General features: G+C 53.8%; 7 protein-coding genes across 7 annotated transcripts; 4 read left to right on the top strand and 3 right to left on the bottom strand.

The window, feature by feature from the left end:
* Positions 1-492: 492 nt before the first annotated feature.
* Positions 493-3,139, top strand: CLUP02_00277 (uncharacterized protein; the record flags this gene model as incomplete). Its single annotated transcript, XM_049279329.1, has 5 exons — positions 493-1,109; positions 1,188-2,535; positions 2,658-2,721; positions 2,834-2,952; positions 3,086-3,139. The coding sequence occupies 5 exons, from the start codon at positions 493-495 to the stop codon at positions 3,137-3,139; spliced, it is 2,202 nt and encodes a 733-aa protein (XP_049135286.1).
* Positions 3,140-5,805: 2,666 nt separating this feature from the next.
* On the bottom strand, positions 5,806-6,138 carry CLUP02_00276 (uncharacterized protein; the record flags this gene model as incomplete). Its single annotated transcript, XM_049279328.1, has 2 exons — positions 5,806-5,916; positions 6,058-6,138. 2 exons carry the CDS (start codon positions 6,136-6,138, stop codon positions 5,806-5,808), a joined length of 192 nt encoding a protein of 63 aa, XP_049135285.1.
* Positions 6,139-7,521: 1,383 nt separating this feature from the next.
* CLUP02_00275 (uncharacterized protein) lies at positions 7,522-8,943 on the top strand (the record flags this gene model as incomplete). The annotated part of the gene is made up of 2 exons (XM_049279327.1): positions 7,522-8,625; positions 8,713-8,943. The coding sequence occupies 2 exons, from the start codon at positions 7,522-7,524 to the stop codon at positions 8,941-8,943; spliced, it is 1,335 nt and encodes a 444-aa protein (XP_049135284.1).
* Positions 8,944-9,269: 326 nt separating this feature from the next.
* On the bottom strand, positions 9,270-11,098 carry CLUP02_00274 (hexokinase; the record flags this gene model as incomplete). Its single annotated transcript, XM_049279326.1, has 3 exons — positions 9,270-9,753; positions 9,815-10,393; positions 10,464-11,098. The coding sequence occupies 3 exons, from the start codon at positions 11,096-11,098 to the stop codon at positions 9,270-9,272; spliced, it is 1,698 nt and encodes a 565-aa protein (XP_049135283.1).
* A 220-nt stretch (positions 11,099-11,318) lies between these two features.
* CLUP02_00273 (uncharacterized protein) lies at positions 11,319-13,308 on the top strand (the record flags this gene model as incomplete). Its single annotated transcript, XM_049279325.1, has 11 exons — positions 11,319-11,523; positions 11,596-11,664; positions 11,734-11,867; positions 11,929-11,960; positions 12,107-12,193; positions 12,246-12,275; positions 12,339-12,403; positions 12,463-12,594; positions 12,623-12,792; positions 12,820-12,929; positions 13,011-13,308. The coding sequence occupies 11 exons, from the start codon at positions 11,319-11,321 to the stop codon at positions 13,306-13,308; spliced, it is 1,332 nt and encodes a 443-aa protein (XP_049135282.1).
* An 835-nt stretch (positions 13,309-14,143) lies between these two features.
* On the top strand, positions 14,144-15,616 carry CLUP02_00272 (glucosamine-6-phosphate isomerase; the record flags this gene model as incomplete). Its single annotated transcript, XM_049279324.1, has 4 exons — positions 14,144-14,323; positions 14,393-14,425; positions 14,487-15,032; positions 15,089-15,616. The coding sequence occupies 4 exons, from the start codon at positions 14,144-14,146 to the stop codon at positions 15,614-15,616; spliced, it is 1,287 nt and encodes a 428-aa protein (XP_049135281.1).
* An 800-nt stretch (positions 15,617-16,416) lies between these two features.
* On the bottom strand, positions 16,417-18,158 carry CLUP02_00271 (NDT80/PhoG like DNA-binding protein; the record flags this gene model as incomplete). Its single annotated transcript, XM_049279323.1, has 3 exons — positions 16,417-16,537; positions 16,589-17,902; positions 18,049-18,158. 3 exons carry the CDS (start codon positions 18,156-18,158, stop codon positions 16,417-16,419), a joined length of 1,545 nt encoding a protein of 514 aa, XP_049135280.1.
* Between the last annotated feature and the right edge of the window lie 608 nt (positions 18,159-18,766).

The following is an 18,766-nucleotide window of genomic DNA, read 5'->3' as shown; positions in this document are numbered from 1 at the left end:
CCTCTCCCATACCTGACTCCGTGAACGGCCGATATACACGTTTCTTCGTCACAAGGATTGGCTTGCGTTCAGTAAACCTCTGTTCGTACAAGGGTAGCAGCTACTTCTCGACATCTCCCACCGACCTCCTTCTCTTCGCACACTCGTTTAGCTCTTCAGCATCTAGTCCTTCTTTTTTGATTATTTCCCTCTTTTAACTACTCTCTTTGCGTATCTAACTACTCTGTCCTCAACACCACTCGTTACATTTCCTTACCTTATCTACCAACTTTAAACTTTGCTGGCTTCGCCTCCGATCACTCTCTACCCGGTCCATCTACACATGACCCTCGATTACATAGCTCCCCTGGAGCAGCTGCAAGTGTTTATTCACGCAAGAGAAGCCTTGTAGCACCCTTTCTGAAACGAACACGAATTCGTCCCTACCGCCGATAAACCTTTCGAAACACTCGTTACCCACCCGTCTCTTTACATCCAACACCCCGAGCCTAAATGGCCGAAACCGCGAGCAACGCCGACTCGAGCCAACAGAAACTAGGCGCCCCCAAGGATAAGAACTGCCCCTACTGCGGCCAGGCCTTTACCTCCTCCTCTCTCGGTCGACACCTCGATCTCTACATCAAGGAAAAGAACCCCAAGCCGCCAGATGGAATCCACGACGTTGACGCAATCAAGCGTCTGCGAGGAAGCATCACACGCAGACAGCCGAGAGGATCCTTGGGTGGGAGGAACGCCTCAACTCCAGCCACGACCCCCAGACCTGCTACCAAGCGAGATGCTGCGCCAGACAGTGGCGAGTCTCACAAGTCCCCGGCTCTGCCAAAGGACGGGCAATACGCCGTGGACTCTACGCTGAGCAAATATCCTTGGACTCCCTCATGGGAAGCCACTGGCGTCATGAACAACATCCCCGCCAAAAACGGCGAAGTCGGTACTTCGACCGATGGCGAGGGCAGCCAGAATGCAGGAAAGAGGCCAAGACAAGTGAGCAAGCAAGTCATGCAAAAGGCGCAGTTCGACGTCAAGCACAAGCTAGCAGATGCCATGGATACTGCTCGCGCGGCAGAGCTTGCATTACGAGAGCTTCTAAGCTCGTGGAGGGCAGCCAAGTGAGTTTCTCTGACAAACAACAGAAGTGTGAACAATTGGGGAAAGAGATATATGGTGGCTAACCCTGGCTACTCTAGGCAACAAATCGACAACAACTCCATGCCTTTCGACTTTGACCCTTTAGCCCTCGACTTTCCTGCATTAACCTTGCAATGCCTCGCCTCGCCACCCACTCTCTTCTCCTCTACCCAGCATCCCACTTCCACCTCTTGGTCCGTTCAGTCACCTGGCCAAAGAGAGTACGATGCTCTGAAGGCTTTCTTCCAAGAAGAATTCAGTAACTGGAAAATCACTTGCGCAACGGCTACTACGGCAGCTATGGAAGATCTAACGTATCCTCCTCGGGATCAACCCGTCAGAGACACCCGCGAAGCAGTGAAGAAAGCGGAAAAGTCAGCGGAAAACCTCGAGAAGCAGGTGAATGAGCACCTTGGCTCGGCCTTCCAAGTTTGGTCTTCTCTGCCTATTCAGCGGCGGAACGAGCTGTGGCTCTTGGAAATGGCTAGGAGCGTTGGCAGGAAGCAAACCGAGATCGACAAGATGAAGGATGATCAGCACAGGCTACAGCAAGAGAACGCCAACCTGAAGTCTCAGATCGACCAGCTCAACCGTCTCCAACAGCCCCGAGAATTCAAGCTATTCTCGCCGGCCACGGTGCCCCTGGAGCGGCAGCTTCTCACTCACGTTTTGGAGGCAGGTATCAAGAGTGGAAGCCGCCACGTTGGACTGCGATTGGAGGACCGGCAACTGGATTTGAACGACGTCGTTGTGCGGGCAATCGAGAGGTGGAAGACAGTTATCAGCATGAACCGTGTCGCCAACACTGGCATGAATGCTCAAAGGGCACTGGACCAAGCAAACAACAGCACCCCTACGCCGACGCCGACTCCTCAGCAACAGCAGCAGCAGCAACAACAGAACCAGCAGCAAGGGCAGCAACAGCAACCGCAACAACACCAACAGATGCAAGCAGCACAACAGCAGCAGCAAATGCAACAACAGCAGGTGCAACAATTCCCGAGCCCCGAGCATCGGCAGTCGACAACGAGCGCCACTGGCCATAGCGACCCGGGTGATTCAACAGGCCCGCCCTCGATTGACGAGGCAAGCGATCAAGATGTGGATGCGGATGGGGATGCCGACGCCGACGCCGATGCTGAGATGGAGGATGATGACAGTTTTGCCGTAATGAACACGCCCACCGCGAAGCCCATGCCCCAGCAGCCGATTCAACGACAAGCCACCCTCGAGGTGCCACGGACGAGGCAGGTCCAGCAAAGGGGTGCTAGCGATGCGCGGTTCATGATGCAGAACGGGAATCCGAACGCGAATCGGCAAGCAATCAACATGAGCCGGTCAATGCCTAATATGCAAGCTACGATGCAGAGCATGCATGGTGGTGACATGGGACTGGCCATGTCACAGGTGAGGGGGGATCCAATGTATATGGATTGAGAGATTCATCACAATGAGGCTCTACGGAGAAGGGCGGTTTTCACATTCGAACTGGAGGGCAAAAAAAAAATGAAAAAGCTGTGGCCTTACAGTTCACGCCCAGCTTGTTTTTTTTTTCGGGCGAAAGCCCATTGTATAAGCTTACATTTACAAACGGTTGCATCTCTCCTGAGGCATATAAAGCGCATACAGAGCGTGGCCCGGAGTAGTCTTTTTTGGACATCTTTTTTTTGGTGTTTAGTACAAAATAACCTGTCGGATGAAACAGGAAACTTCTTCATCGCCACTCTTAACGCGTTGTTCATCGTGCTTTTGCTGCCCGCGGGGCCGGTGTATTGGATTCGGCCGGAGATTCATGTCTCGCAAGGGTTCTTCGGGCCCGACGAGGTGAGTTCGTGAATGCCCGACATACCTGGTAAACCCACCAAGCTTTTTAATTGCGGCTTGACATCCGAATTCCTTCAAGACCCTCACGGCCCGGAAGCGAAGCTGCCTTCTGAGTCCTGTCAAAATTGCTTAGTGCTACCGTTACACTGGTAACATTACGGGAGGGCTATCAGGGTGGATTAAGTGATTTCCCCTTTCGAGGCCATAGTCTTTCCCGCCTCCGCGGGTGTGGTGTGGAGATGTTGTCGATGTCCAAGAAAGGATGAAGCAACTCCAATTTAACCCCCCCCTTCCTCTGCCTCCCCACCTCCCCCTCCGGAGAGTGAGATGAGTAAGTGAACCGTCATTGAGATTTGGTGTGGCTGTGTCTGTCAATATTGGTGGGCTCTGAAAACCTTGAGGCTTGGGGAGGAGGGGAGGGGGTTTCTTTTGTCGGAAGTTACGACGGGTACGAATACCGGGTTGCTGGTTATGGTTTTACCTACGAAACCTGGCTCTCTTTCTGCAAATGAAGGTTCTAGGTTTGTGTAATTCTGAGGGTGGTGGGGTGGGGCGGGAAGTTGTGCAGGCTTCCATGTTGTGTAAGTCGGTATATAAGGCGTATATATATATCACCATCTCAACCTCGCTGCTTGGACACAATGGCCAGCACACTTGGATTATGAATCTTATGCACAGCTGACCTTCATCTTAGCCTGCCTCGAGAGACCCGGGTCCTCGTCATCGGGGGAAGAGGGCATCCACCTATCTACTGGGACTGGACCTGAGGACCGTTTTGACGGGTGTGGAGTGTCCCTTCGGAGATGGTTGACTTCGTCTACACGGGGATTGCACTATCTCCCAATGACCCAGCACCCCAAGCCCGGCACCGGCATCTAGCCTACTTCCCCCCCCGCGCGGGCTCCGCTTCCTTCTCTCGCCTTCTTTCTTTCCTTCCCCGGTGAGGACGGAAATAGAAGACGGAGATGGTTTTTTCGTTTCGTGGGGCGGTGGGAGGAGTTCTCGGGGTGTCGTTCCTCTGGACTGGATCTTTGCTGTCGTCGGGTAGGTACTGAGCGTGAGGAGCTCGAGGCTCGAAGTCGATGGTTGACTCCATCTCCAGCGTCACCCTTCTTGGGGACATTTCAGATCGCTGAACACTCGGTGTGTTCTGATCAACGTATAACCGAGATAAGCATGTAAATGGGCATGAGTGGGAGGGACAAAGAGAAGAGAAAGAGAGAGAAGTTGCCTCGAAAAGGCCATCGATCGCCGTCGCCTTGCCGAGAGACGGGAGACCTCAGAGCGAGGAGGGGGTGGACGAGTCCCCGTTTGCCGGCAGGTAGCTGACGATGTCTTGCAGGCTTGAGGTTTCCGTACTTGGGGGGGCTGTGTGACTGTTGACAGGCGATATAGGGGGTGGGTTGACGGCGGTTGGCTTTGATGATGTACATGGGCTACCCACTTCGTGATATATATAGATATATATCCTTCTCGACCGTGTCCCCAGTCTTGGTGCTGGGCTACCGGTGAGTAGGTGGAGGGGGTGTGCTTAGGAGGGCTACCTTGACAATGTGAGAAGGGGTTATTGGGGGCGGGGGAAGGGGGATGTTTTATATGGAGGAATCGTTGTGTAAGGTTTAGTAGGAAGGTGTTGTTCGCTTGGCAGTTCGAGTCTACATAACTTCAAAACCTATATGTGATGGGTCTCGGTATGTGTCTCATCTCTGGATGAAGTTGTACAGGGATAAAGCTTTTGAGAAGCAATGGCAAGTTCGGTCTTGATAATCTTGACTGAAAGACTTTCTTATACACTGTGGGGGGTAAGTGGCTATTCGATTCGACATCGTTTCCAAGGACTCAGAGTTGACTTGAAGCTCCTTGATGTAGCAGGTTCAGTCTCTTCTCCCTAAAGAAAGAGTATTCGCTCTACGACTCGTGGCTCTATGCCCAGTATTCTTCTAGCTAGATCAGTGTATGGTGCTGGTTCCGCCTTGCTTTTTTTTTTGACTTGAATGATCGATTTTGGGAGGTTCGCGGTCGAAGTGAGTTTGTTTTTATAAGACATCATTGACGCGGGGTACGCGATTTTTCATAGACTATGACATGCTAAGGTCTTTGTAGCTAGATCGTTTTTTTTTTTTGGAATTAACTAGTATCTCCTATCTTTCACTGACCATGGATGCGATGCTGCGAAACTTAGATTAGCCTCTCTTGAGATAAAGTAGTCTGTGAAACTTGGATATAAGTAAAATTGACTTAAGAACGTTTGTGAGAAGTATGCTATCGGAGTGTGTCAATTGGCTTCAGACTGAGCGTAATCTGTACACAAAGCATCAAAATAAAGGGCGAAATACCATAGCGATGTACGCTGCTCACCACCACTACTCACGCAGCGCATCGTATTCGGAGATGCATACGTTCTGCGTGACGACGGGGGCGTTTAGACGACGACCGAACCTGACTTGATAGTAGGCCCTGAGGAATTCTCTGAAGCCTCCAAAGTCCCGTGAAGATTCCAGACAGATATCCACGGTGGTCACCATAGCCAAATAGCTTATGCGTTTTCAATCACTGAGCCGCCAACAAGTGCGAGGCATCAAGAAAGCCGTAAAGTGCTCTTTAGTAATCTGTCGAGACAATTGCCAGAATCCTGTTCCAGGTGCTGAGTCAAGACTGTTTAAACCTCGGTGAGATAATCTTGCTGGGCTAGGCTTTTGTCAAACGGAAGGCACGTCTGAGGAAAGGGATTACTATTCCTACGCCTCCTGAATCCCATAGGAAGGCTACGAGCTGTCATTTTCAAACTATTATTTCAGTTTCATGATTCTGTTCTTGATTTGTTGTCTATTGTTTTAGATCTTGAGGTACTTCTTATCGGTAAGTAGCCTTTGTGCCTCGAAGTCTTTGACTCTGTCTGGTCTTGGAGAACGGTAATGTGAAACATAAGAACAACAATAGAGGGAATACAGCAATATGTCTTGTCTACAGATGTTACTGTACTTCGTTACGATGAGCTGAGGTACTCTGTCTAGTACTTGCGGGATGCAGCAAACTCTCACATTCGATAAGGCTCATTGGTCTTGGTCTCCCAGAAGATATGAGCGTAAGATATTAAAGACTTACGTGTATTGTGCGGGCGCATATTCGGTCAAAGTAGCTCCTTGTGCCACGAGAGGGTGAACAGCGCAAAAGGCGTGGCGTCATTCCTCGAATGTTCAGGATCTTGATGGCCTTGCCTTAGTCCAAAACACACATCACCGGCTGTCATGTTGCTAGCTCTTCTCCCCGGACAACTGGAAGTCCTGGGAATATGCTTCTCAACTATCTACTGCGCTACAAAGAAGGATACTATGAGTATCGCACTACGAGCTGGACTGCCCTGCTGGCTTTAGTGTGACCTAGCTGGTTTCCCCAGACAGAAGAGAGAGTTCTAACCCTTTGGAAGGTCCTGTAATAGAGGAACTTTAACATGAGAGCATATGATCCAAAGCCTTGGGACATCACCTGCAAGGGTTACTTAGTAGATGAAACCGGCCTAGTAGAGGTTGACAGGATATGACTCCCACTTTGCGGTGACTGTAAGTATCTCGACGAGGAATTTGCCTCCACTAAGTAAAGAGCACATTCACAACAATGTGTGGTGATTGCCATCTTGTACGGTGGAAGCAGCACCCTAGTGGAGGTTCTGAAAGGAAAGGTTCAAGAGTACGTAGTGCTTATTGCTACTGTCACTGGTGTTGATGAGCTGATAAAACAAAAGCGTTCTATAATGTGTGGAGGCTTGGAAGTCATAGTCAAACTCATATACGACTATTAAGGTGACCTTCTAGACCATCCTCACAAGATTTTCTCTCAAGGGCTCTCCTCGCTTTCGACATAAAGCCAGACCATCAGTTAATTACGGTGTACTTACACCTCATTGCTGCGGGTGCTTTCAAACCGTCCGAGGGAATTCGCGACAGAGGAGCAACACGAAGAACCATGGGAGCCTGAATATCAGGCTAAACTGCCTCAACGATAAATGTAGCAATTTTTGCTTCTTAAGATACTCATGAAGTAAAGTGAAAGGAAGAAAGTTCCAGTTTCCCAGAAGATGGACGACGTTGGTTGGAAGTGTATAAGTGTACCTTGGTGCTGCAGGGACTACCCCCGCGATCAAGGAACCCCGGACGGTACGTACCGGGCACCTCTTTAACCCACAGACGCGCTACAGCACGTCAATCGCGTCTCCCACTTCACTTCCACGAAATTTCCCATCCTTGAAGCTGGTGAAGCTCAGAATCCACGTTCGACCAACGAAAGCAATCACTCCGTCCGCATCCAACGCTCTATTTGTTTTTTATTTCTGCCTTTGCTGGCTGCTCGGGCGATTCTCGATATCGATTACACGGTAGTAATACACAGTATCAATGGATACTCCCACTGTCTCGATAGACTATTTTTTTTTGGATTTTCTACCTTTTCAACTTTCCCTCCTGCAAAGTTCACAACCACGGATCATTGACGGCGATATCCAACGCTCTATACATAATTACAACTCGAACAAGCAGACGCAGCGACATCGACCAGCCAGCGCCCTGAACAAAGATGCCCGTACTAAGTCGCAGAGGCCAACGCCGCCCAGAAAGACGTATCGCCGACGACGAAGACGATGACTCTGGTCCCCAGAATCCCCTCCCAGAATACGAACCCCTCTCCTGCCCGCTCTCAGCGGAAGCGAAGCGCGCCATCGCAGATCTCTCCAACAGCCGCGATGTTCATCGCTACGAAAACCACCTGAAAGCCTCGATACGACATCTCGGTTTCTCCGTTGTCGGCATCAACGACGCCGTCCGCACGCGGCACGAGGCCCTCGCCCGCTTCGCCGAAAAGCGCGCCGAGTCGCAATCGCAGGGTGCGGATAGCAAGACGGACAGTCTCGACAGCCAGGAAAAGTCCCAGCGCGAGCTCGACGTTGAAGCACATACAGCCGCGCTGGACGACGAGGTACCCCGCCTGACGGCCGAGGCCGAGGCTGCGCTGCGCGATCTGATTGACAGGCAGACGGAGCTCCTTGACGAAAAGGCTGCGCTCGCGGACACGGTCAACTACTTCCAGACGCTCCCCGAGCAGGCGCCCCTCCAACGCGGCGGGCGCACACGAGCGGAGGCCAACGGTCGCGGCGGCGACGCAGATGAGGACGACAACGACGCAGCGGACGAGAGCGTGCTCCCGCCGCCGCCAGAGTACTCCGTCATCGACATACTACGCCAGCAGCGCGCCGACAAGCTGACAGAGTACGAGCGCATGACGGCCTACCAGCGCTACGCCGTCAATAACGACTACGCCGCCTTCAAGAAGCTGTGGCACGATGCCGCGCACGGCGACGCTGAGGTTTCCCTACCCAATGCGAAGCGTTGGTTCGACGATGCCGGAAACCCCGTCATGCCTACCGTATCCCGGAGAGGCGGCAGTGGTGATGGCGAATCAGCCGCGGCAGCTGCGGGGGGTGCGGAGGCAGACGACAGCGACGACGACCTCGTTATTGCTGGAGAGAACAGGGAGTACAGGTGTCCGCTGTCCATGCAATTGTTCAAGGACCCCGTCAGCAGCAGCGCGTGCAGCCACACGTTTGAAAAGGCGGCGATTACAGAGTTCCTGCGTAGGTCGCCGGGTCATCGCGCGCAGTGTCCCGTGGCTGGTTGTTCCAAGGTACGTCTTGTTTTTCAAGTCTCGATGAAGACGTGCCCTCCCAATTTTTAGGAAATGCCTTTCAGTCACTAACGCAGAATACCATAGGAAATCGCTCTCAACGACTTCTTTGACGATCCAGTTATCCTGCGCAAGATGAAGCGGGCTCTGGAGCAGCAACGCCGTCGGGAGGAGGAGGAGGAAGAGCGAGAGGGTGAAGAGTCGGACGGGAACGGAGATGGTGACGAGCCGCGGGTGGTCAAGCGGGAGGGGGACCGTTCAGCAGGGAGGAAGAAGCGCAAGGTGGAGGAAATTGTTGATGATGACGACGAGGAGTAAGGCGTGTGCCGATGTGCAGAGATTGGCTTTTCTGAGATGCGTCTGCTCAGAGCCATAGAGAGACGGGAAATGAAGTGATGATACCCCCCAAAAATTCAAATTATGAGATGAAAATTCTCATCAACGATGAGCCTGCTGAGCTGATTGCAATGCTTTATGATTATATACGTTTTGTAGAAAAAAAAAGCCATGTTTTTACTCCTTGCCATGCATGTTGTCAGAAATTATGCCACTCAAAAGTGCAAAATCATCTCTATCCTCCCATTTCTCAGTCCACACACTCTCGAGGGTTATGTGACGCCCAGTGAGGGAAAACCTCGCCCCCTTTACGCAGTCCCATCACAAGCCCTCGCCAGCGCGACGCCGGCCCCCAGCAGCGAGCTCTCCTTCGCCGGCACGAGCTCGACGCTCCTGTCGCCCCCGTTGACCAGCGCGTCGACGTACGACTGGCACATTGCCAGATAGCCCGGGTAGCACTCGATGACGCTGCCGTTGTAGGCTACCATCGTTCGGGGCAGGGATGTTTCCTTTTCTATTCTCTGGTGAAGAAGGTCCGCGTCCTCGCCCTCTGCGGGTTCCTGGTTCGTCGACGCCGTCCGGTTTGCGTTGGCCTCCTTTTCTTCGGCTAGAGACTCGAGACGGAGGGACCATACGGCATGTAAGCACGCTGCGATGATGGCGGCTGACCTCCTTGAGACGAAGGAGGCTAGGCTGCGGAGGGCGGCGAGGTCTGATGGCGTGGGGGTGTGAGATGAGGGATGTTGGGCGATGAAGAGGTCGATGGATGATGAGAGTGATGGTGACGTATCTCTGTCATTATGGTCAGCAAAGTATTCGTCAAAAAGGGGGGGTGTGAGGAAGTCAAGCTTACCCTTCAATAGTAGATATCGTCTCGGACTTCAAAGAGTACGGCTCATCAAGAGACTTGGGTACCACGCCGCCAAATACCCCCGTCGTCCGAACCGCCTCAATCAACGCAAACCGCACCACCTCGCCGAGATAGTACCCGCTCACCATCTGCTCCAAGGGCTGGAAATCGGGCCTCGGGTGCCCCTGCTTCAACAGCCCGTCCCAGCGCGTGACGCTGAGGACGCCCCCGCCGCCAAACATGCCGAGCTCCGTGTTGACGATGACGTCGCGCGCCTCGCTCCACCACTCCCGCGGGCGGTCCCCGAATTTCGGCTTGCCGATCAGCGAGACGGGGAGGTAGGCGGCGATGTTGACGCCGGTGCCGAGGATGAGGCCGAAGCGGGTGGCCGGGTGGACGTAGGCTTGGGAGAGCAGGGTGGCGCCGCCGTCGTTGAGGATGACGCGCAGCCGGGTGCCCCTCAGGCCCCTAGCTGCGCAGGCGGTCTCGATGACCTCGCCGAGGTCTTGGCCCATGAGGCCTTCGGCGGCGAGGAAGCCCTTGCCCATGCCGTGGATGCGGCCGCCTTTTAGTGACGTTTGCCTTTTGTGAAGATGATTAGTTCTCGCCTGGTTGAATTAAATCGTTCCCTAGCAACGAGGACTGAACTTACTCAATGGGAAAGCTCCATGCCAGGGCCATGGGCATGGGCCGTGAAGGGTCCTGGCCGTCCTGTGACACCATGTCCCATATCCTCTCGGCCATCCAGTCGAAGAAGGCCATGCCCTCCAAGTTCCTAATGTCGTTGTCGATCTTGAACGAACTCATCCGCACAATCTCGCTCTCCCGGCCCACGGCGTCACGACCCCGCAGCTCGACCAGCGCGATACGCAGCGTCGATCCCCCCACGTCCACCGCCAGGTACTGACCGACCTCGTGCCCGCCGGGGAGCTGGTGGTTGTACGAGGGGAGCATGCAGGCCATGCTCGTCTGCAACTTGTCTCTGAACTGCGCCTTTAGGGCGTTGGATAACTCGAGAAGGCCATCATTGTCCAGCAAGGGCCCCAGGAGGAGGTGCTCGGCCTCCTTTAGGTATTCCTCGATACTTTGGCCTGAGGGCGTCGTTGTTCCCGATGTGCTGCAACAATCCACCTTTGAAGTTGTCGGTTTCCCTGAGACGGTTTGTGGCGTGAGCCAGAAGGCTAGGAGGGCTTGGATCAGCGATTTGCCCCGGAGTAGCTGCTTGACGACGGCGGCCAGGAAAGACTTTGGAAACGTGGCCATGGTGGGAGGTGAATATGGCTGCATGACATTAAGAGACTTTTGTTTATGAAACGGAGAAAGTCACAATCGGGTGCCGGATCATCTAGCTGACGAGGTATCGGATTGTAAATAAACGGAATCGGGCACGAGCCATGTCCCCCGGAGACAGGCCGTTGAGATGGAGTGAAGCGAGTGAGATGGTAAGAGTGAGAGAGAGAAAGAACGAGGAAGAGTGAGAGAGGTAAGGTAGTGGAGGGTTGCAAAGATGTCTGATCGAACGTTTGAACGAACTCCACGGCGGAACGGTAGACGGACAGGTAGCGGATCGACAGGCACAACCCGAGAGGGTGACTGGCGCACCGCACGGAGGGCAGAACAACAGAGAATGGAACCTGCCGGTCCCCTCCCCTCGCTCTACTGCTCGGGTTGGCGGTGGAAGCCCAGAGACGTCGTATCCAACAAGAACGACAGTGGATGAACAACAACGACGAAGTGGGGAGGGGGTAGTCGGGAGAGAGAAGAGCGATGGCGACACCGGCCAGCAACCAATAAGTCACTGAACAGAAGACCGGTCGGTGTCTTGGTGTCTTGGATTAGAGGCAAGGTAGTGAGTGAGCGGGCAAGGTGAGAAGCGGGAATGAGCGAGGATTGTCTTCTAGGTTGTCTTCAACGTCGCACAGGCGATGGGGCGACACGAGGTAATCCTAAGGGCTGGTTTATCTGCTCTAGCTCAGTCCAGGCTCGATGCTCCAACCCACTTCCTTCACTTGGGGGCCGAAAGCTTGTGTTGATGGATGGATGGACGCGGGAAGGGGTAAGTGCCCGCGTTGCCTCGTAGTTGGTTGAGAAGGTTTATTGGGGATTGCAGGGGATAGAGTGAGAGGATGCGTGAGAGAGACAAGAGAGGGTGAGTATGAGAGGAATGGAACCTAAGCTTAACCGGTAGATGAGAGATGAGCGCATGCAACGATGAAAGAGTACCGTATAGCAGGGAAAGGATAGAGACTTCTCAGAGCCTATAGGTACGCTGTGAGCCTGAGACAACAGCCACAGGTGGCACTTGGATAGAAGCAACCTAAACCAGGAGAGACGAAATGCTGAGCCGAAGCATTGGGACTCGCTGGCAGACGCCAGGAATTGGTAGCTCAATGGACCTCTCACTGAGCTTAAGCTAAGCACTAAAGCTAGATAGGTGTCTGCTAGACAAGACGCGACGGGCACTGTCTGACAATTGTGGTTGAGCTTGTTGACTGTGGACATTACTGCACAGTAACTAATGAGCAAGATGGGATGGAGGAGGAGAATTGCCCCCTCCAGCTGTAACGTTGCTTTTTGATAGTTGCGAAAGCTGTGAGTGTGTTTAGTGGACGGTGTGGTGTGGCTGACCAAGATCAGATGAAAACGGACAGCGACTCCGGCGCTTTCGGAGCCCAAGGAAGGGTCGATCCCCCCACTCTCTCACCTTGTCCAAATTGTCAAGATCCACTACCAAAGTTACATGCAACAACCAACACCTCCAACGCTCCACGACTCCATGATGGGTACTCCATACACAACCTTACCATCAAGCTTCCATCTTTGACGATACCAGCCGCGCCGTTGCACTGACACGTTCTCCTCTGCCGGCCCTGCATGGTTGCCTCTATCAATCTCAACCGGCCTCTTGTCTCATCAAATGGACCGATCCTCATCATCAATGCCGAGGCCTCCACCACAGCACCACATTTCAAGGCAATTCCGTACAGGATTAATTAACCAACAATTAGGCCGCCGCTTACCTTTCAAGCTTGAACCATCTACGATACCGCACGAGCGGTCCCATCGATTATGTATCCGTCCTTCTATACCTTATGTATCATGAGCAGTCTACACTAAAGTAGCCGGCCGGCGGCAACCATGCCCGTTACGTTAGATCGCTCGCTTCAGTCCCCACGTATCAGTTGCATGCAAAGCACAGCATCCTCCAGACGTACACTAGGCCATCCGTCCACCCCTGCTGGCATGCAGTGACATGCAATCAATCGTCAGCCGCTGGGTCGCAGAAAGTCCAGGGCCCCCAAAGAGCCAAGGAGGGGAGACCCGAGTTCACGGACGCCGGCCGTGTCAACGACAAGCAACCACCATCGCCACCCCGTGCGCGCCGGTATCGAAACATCCACACAGTAGAAGCTTCAGAAAGCAGCTATTCCAAGCTTGGGCCCCTCCTCATGCTAGGTGCTGGGGAGTCATTGAACCCGACCACATGGCTCCTTTAACACCACCATCGCCCCGCCTGGGAAAACAGGAACATGCCCGACCCTGGCCCGGCAAACCCGGGGAAGCTCGGCTCAACTCGAGTCTAAATCGTGAATGACGATATGCTATCTGAGGAAATACGGCCTGCCTGCAACAAGACGATCACAAAAGGTACTGCTCATCACCAGACTCCTCATCAGCCTAATTCTCATTCGTAGAACCGCGCTGATGATCACGTCAAAACCATGATCTGTTGGTACACCATCTCCGCTGTTCATGAGTCGAGAGCGCTTCGACATCCAATCCCTTTGGAAAGAGAAACTCGGCCGATAAAAAAAAAACCTGTCACGGGCAACGTTGATAATGTGATGTACACTACAATTTGTTCCCTCCCCGCCGGCCCGGTTGGTGGTGGGACTCTGTTCCTCAAACATGGCCGATAGCAGTGACGTTCCATCCCCCTCCACCACACAAACGGGGTTGAGGTGGGAAAATCATCAGCATACTTTGGGGCTTGTTGCCGCAAAAGTCTGTGATGTCAGGCTTCTTGCGACGAGACGGGCCCCGGGGAGGGGAGAACCCCCTCGAAGGAGGGGCGTGGGCGAACCGCAAAGACTTTTTGGTCTGTCCACCTGGGTGTAATTGCTCCCTCATAAGCAGAGGCACCTTTCATCTTGCCCCCCCTTCGTATCTATCTTTCCTCTCTGTTCTCACAATACGGAAGCTGAAGATACCCGAGAGTGTCCTACTACCATCTTGCCCTTGTATCCATCTCTGCCCTATACCTTATACCTCCTCGTATCATACCGCATCGTTGTACCTTTCCATATCCGTATAAACACATCCACCCCCACGATGAGGCTGATTATCCGCGACGATGCCGAGGCCGCCAGCGCCTACGTAGCCAACTACGTCGTTGACCGCATCAAGCACTTCAACCCTACCCCGGCGCATCCCTTCGTCCTTGGCTTGCCCACGGGAAGCAGTCCCCTCGGTGTATACAAGATCCTTGTTCAGAAGTACAAGGCTGGAGAGGTAGGACCGCGTCTCTCAACTAACATCATCATCAAGCGTCTTGGTCACTAACAATATGTGTACTCATAGATCTCTTTTGAAAATGTCATCACCTTCAACATGGTACGTGGATATCTCATCACAACAATGATACCTCCATGGGCCTCATCTAACACAACCCCAGGACGAATACGTCGGCATCCCCCGCGACCACCCAGAATCATACCACTCCTTCATGTGGAAGCACCTCTTCTCCCACGTAAACATCCACCCCCAAAACGTAAACATCCTCAACGGCCAAAACCCGAACCTCGAAGCAGAGTGCGTCGCCTACGAGTCCAAAATCAAGGCCGTCGGTGGCATTGATCTCTTCCTCGCGGGCATCGGCGAGGACGGCCACATCGCCTTCAACGAACCGGGTTCCTCCCTCGCCTCCCGCACCCGCGTCAAGACGCTCGCCTACGACACCATCCTCGCCAACTCGCGCTTCTTCGGCAACGACGTCGACCAGGTCCCGCGCCTAGCCCTCACCGTCGGCGTCCAGACCGTGCTTGAGGCGCGCGAGGTCGTGGCGATTATCTTGGGCGCGAAGAAGGCGCTTGCGCTGCAGAGGTGTATCGAGCAGGGCGTGAACCACATGTGGACGCTGTCGAGTCTGCAGCTGCACCCTCACCCCATGATAGTCGTAGATGAGGATGCGACGCTCGAGCTGCAAGTCAAGACGGTCAAGGTAAGACTCCAAGGAAACCAAAGAGGGAAATCTGGATGGCTAACACAATATCCCAGTACTTCAAGTCCATCGAAAAAGTGGCCCGCGAACAAGGCTTCGAACAAATCCTCCCCTCCAAAATCCGCACCGGCCCATCCCCTCCCCCGATCCCAATAACCCGCATCGACGAGGTCGACACGCCCACCATCCTCCACCCGCAGCCCACAACCTCGCGCCTGCTCCGCGCCTCCCCGGCGACGGAGTACCCAGTCCGCTCGCGTTCCACGTCCCCGGACATCGAGCTCGTCTTCGAGAGCATGGCCTCCCGCACAAAGACCCCCTCGGAGCAGCAGCTCCGCGCCGTGACGCCCGATTTGGTGACGGACCGGATGGCGGAGCGGATTCCGGGGGTCCCTGCCGCGGTCACGGGGCGGTTGACGCCGAACCCGGAGAAGCAGCAGACGTCCTCGGTCAGTAGGTCTGCTACGCCGGAGCTGGTTCCCGATCGTATGGCGTCGAGGATCCCTGAGCCTGCGCTCGCGAGGCGGCTGACGCCGAATCCGGAGCAGCAGATGATGTCGAAGGTTAATGCCGTTGGTGCTTGAGAAAGACGGAGATCAGCTCCTCTTCTTTCGTCTCTCTTTTCTTTTCTGTTCAATCTGAGATTTTTGTAAGCATATTGATGTCTTTTTACACTCGCTAGATGCCATTTAAAGACGCATGGCGGTAGGAAAGGAGAAGGTTGTTTTTTTAGTATGGAGAAGGCCTAAACAGAATGTAGCATAGTAGACTACGGCCAAATAAAGGGAAGGCAAAAAAAGATAAAACACTTCATGGGACTTGGATTTATGACTTTGGTAGTATGGAAAGGGGAAACTTTTGTATAAGGAAGTAAACAACTCCTGAGATGGGGGTTGACGTCCACTCGGATGGCGCATTAGGGATCTGAGAAAGAGCAGGGCTCGTCTTCTTGTTGGACTCAGAAACTTGAAGAATTGAGAATGAAAGAAAAAATATTTCGAGAAACTTTCGTACAGTATCGTACTGTACAGCATCCTTGGGAGTCGTGATGTGTTAAATACTGTATTGCACGCAACACGACGAACGGAAACTCGACCTTGAGAAAAGAAGCTGGACCGACTATAATCATCGTTCTGTATTTGAGTCTCTGTCACCTACAACTCGGGTATAACCGCATCAGACCTAATTTGCCATTTAACCGCCCGCCCCTCTCCCCAACCATTCTCTGCCGTCCCGGTAGAATGGCAGTTCCATGTAATAAATACCGTATAATACACAACCAAAAACGGAGGAAACCAAACAGAGGAATGGGTAAAAACAAAAAGAACGAACACAAATGCGGCTTTCGTCAATTCGTATCAGATATGCTCCCATATATAAAACCCTACGATTCGGCGGTGAAGTATCTCTTTGCCTTGCTCCGGAGCTGCTGTGCCTTGATTTCCGGCGGTACAATGGTGTGGTGGACTACGTGGGGGCGATAGATTGCCTCGACTGGCGGCATCCTGTTTGACATGTTAGCACGTGCAGTGCTACCGAACTCGAAAGTTCCTTACCAGTCGTCGACGCTAAGCGGAAAGTATTCGTATAGTAGATCGTCCTCTTCCTTGGGACTCTGGCTCGGGTTGTGGCCCGCAGCCGCCGTCGATTTGGTGAACTGCGGGCTCTGCACGTCCGAATTTGACCTATTCGGACTCCTCTCATCTTCTGAAAGCGATAGGTTGATCGGGCCGGAAATGGCACCGCGCGGAGCCGAGATGGATGCCGATGCCCTGCCCAGGCTTCTCGAGGGTTCTGTAGACCATGCCGGTATGGGTGGTCTGTTGATCCCCGGTGACATGGCGAGCTTCTTGGCTGGCGGCTGACCCCCGCTCGACTCACGATATAGTTGCGGCGGCGCCCAGTCTGCTGGTTGTTGGACGTTTCCAACATTTTGATATTTGGGTATCGGCGTAGGAATGCCACTGTTGCCGCCATTCTCCTTCTGAGGCGTCGCAGCGGTAGCGTCGCTGTTGCTCCTCCCGCCAACCTTCTTATCTCCACCTGTCAGGGGAATGTCCTTCCGGCTGTCGAAATTCCTCGGGCTGCGGCCTCTGACGATGACGGGGCCGGAGTGGGTTTCGGCAATCTTGATGTATTCACCCGACTGTAGCTTGCCGACCAAGCTGATTTCCACAATGTAGTGTTGCTGAAGGCCCTTCCTCCGTCCGTTATTCGCCGTTGCGTGCTTGAACTGTAGCCTCTTCCACGATAACGGCAGGGAAATCCGGTTTGCGTCCACCTCTTGCCCGTTGGCCAGGTCCAAGACAATGTTGGGCGGTCCGCCGTTGGACTTTGGTTCTTCGGCGCCTATGGGATGCGCGCTCTTCCAGGGTATTGATATGATTTCTGTGACCTTGCCCTCGATGGACTCGATGGCGGTTATGGAGGCAGACAGCTCGAATATGGGCATCTGTCGGCCCTGCTCGTCCACCACGTGGGTAATGTGTCGCGGTATGGTTACCTGGCCAGAGCACTGCCACAGGTTTCGCCGGTAGCACGTCAGCTCGAGGGGCCGGCCGCTGTTCTCGGCGCCAAAGACGTCCTCGGCGACGAAGAACATGCCGTACAGCTCGGCCGTCATGCTGGGTTCTACATGTTGGCCCGTACCGTCCAAGAGCGTCGCCTTCAGCGTCGGGGCCGAAAAGCCGAGCAACTTATTATCTAGCTCCTGCGTGGGCGAGTCTTGGTTGAAGTCTTCGGGAGCGGGTGGTGCTTCGTATTGGCGATTTGAGTATGCAAAGGGGTCTTCGAAGCCTGTGGCGGAGAAGTCTTCGAAGCCGTAGGTGGGCGTGAAGGGTAACGTGGGGAAAGTGCCATTGACAGTATCTCTGCAGGAGAGGAGGCGAGACGTGTGTTAGCCAAATTGGCTTTCGTCTCATGGTTGTGATCGGGTGCCGGCGAGACGGGAGGAGCTGACTTCGCTGCGTCTTACCAGCCTCGCCAAGTGCCGAATGAGGACGGGAAGAGCACTTACAGCAGTGAATCGTCAAAAATGGAAGAGTCTATACCATCGACCACGGCGCTATTGAGGCTCATGCCGTCGCCGGGCGTCGCGCCGGACGACAATGAATGGAACGCAGCCATAGCATGGTAGTAGGACTTGTGTAGCGAGCGCCGTGCCGACGATGCGCGCAGCTACGTACGCCTGGCCGGGTGGGGGAGGTTGTCTGGGGGTTTCGCTGCCCTGGTCCAAGGTAGTGTCGAGTACTGCCGGATGGAGAGTTTCTAGAAAAAAGAGCTCTGTCGATTCGAGCAAAAGGATTCCCCGCGACCACTGGGACAAAGACAAACAAGTCAAGGGACGTGGGGGTGGTTGGCGCTGGTGGCCTACATTAACGAGTGTCAATGGGAAATACAAAAGCGGAGGGCTCTCTCCAAGGCTTCGGCTTCTGGAGAGAGAGAAGGCGTGGAGTCGAGGCGCGCGAGAAAGAGGGAAGGAGAGCACCTGCGCAGTGTCCACCCCTATCAGAACACCCGTGTACCGTCATTGGCTGGCTGTTATCGCACTGTGGAGGCAGGGAATTAAAGTCACGGCACCAAGATGCGGGGAGCTTCAAGGATGCCTCTGCGGGCTGTTACGCACTCTGTACTGTACCGTAAGCGAGTAATTCAATGGGCCGATGGTTCCCGCAACACAGTTCTTGTCACTGTACAGAAGCACTCTATTGTTTCTCTCACTCATCAACCGACAA

This window comes from Colletotrichum lupini, chromosome 1, assembly GCF_023278565.1.
Source record: "Colletotrichum lupini chromosome 1, complete sequence".
In the NCBI taxonomy this organism is placed as follows: Eukaryota; Fungi; Ascomycota; class Sordariomycetes; order Glomerellales; family Glomerellaceae; genus Colletotrichum; species Colletotrichum lupini.
Note: the sequence above shows the minus strand (reverse complement) of the source record. Positions and strands in the feature narration are given on the sequence as shown.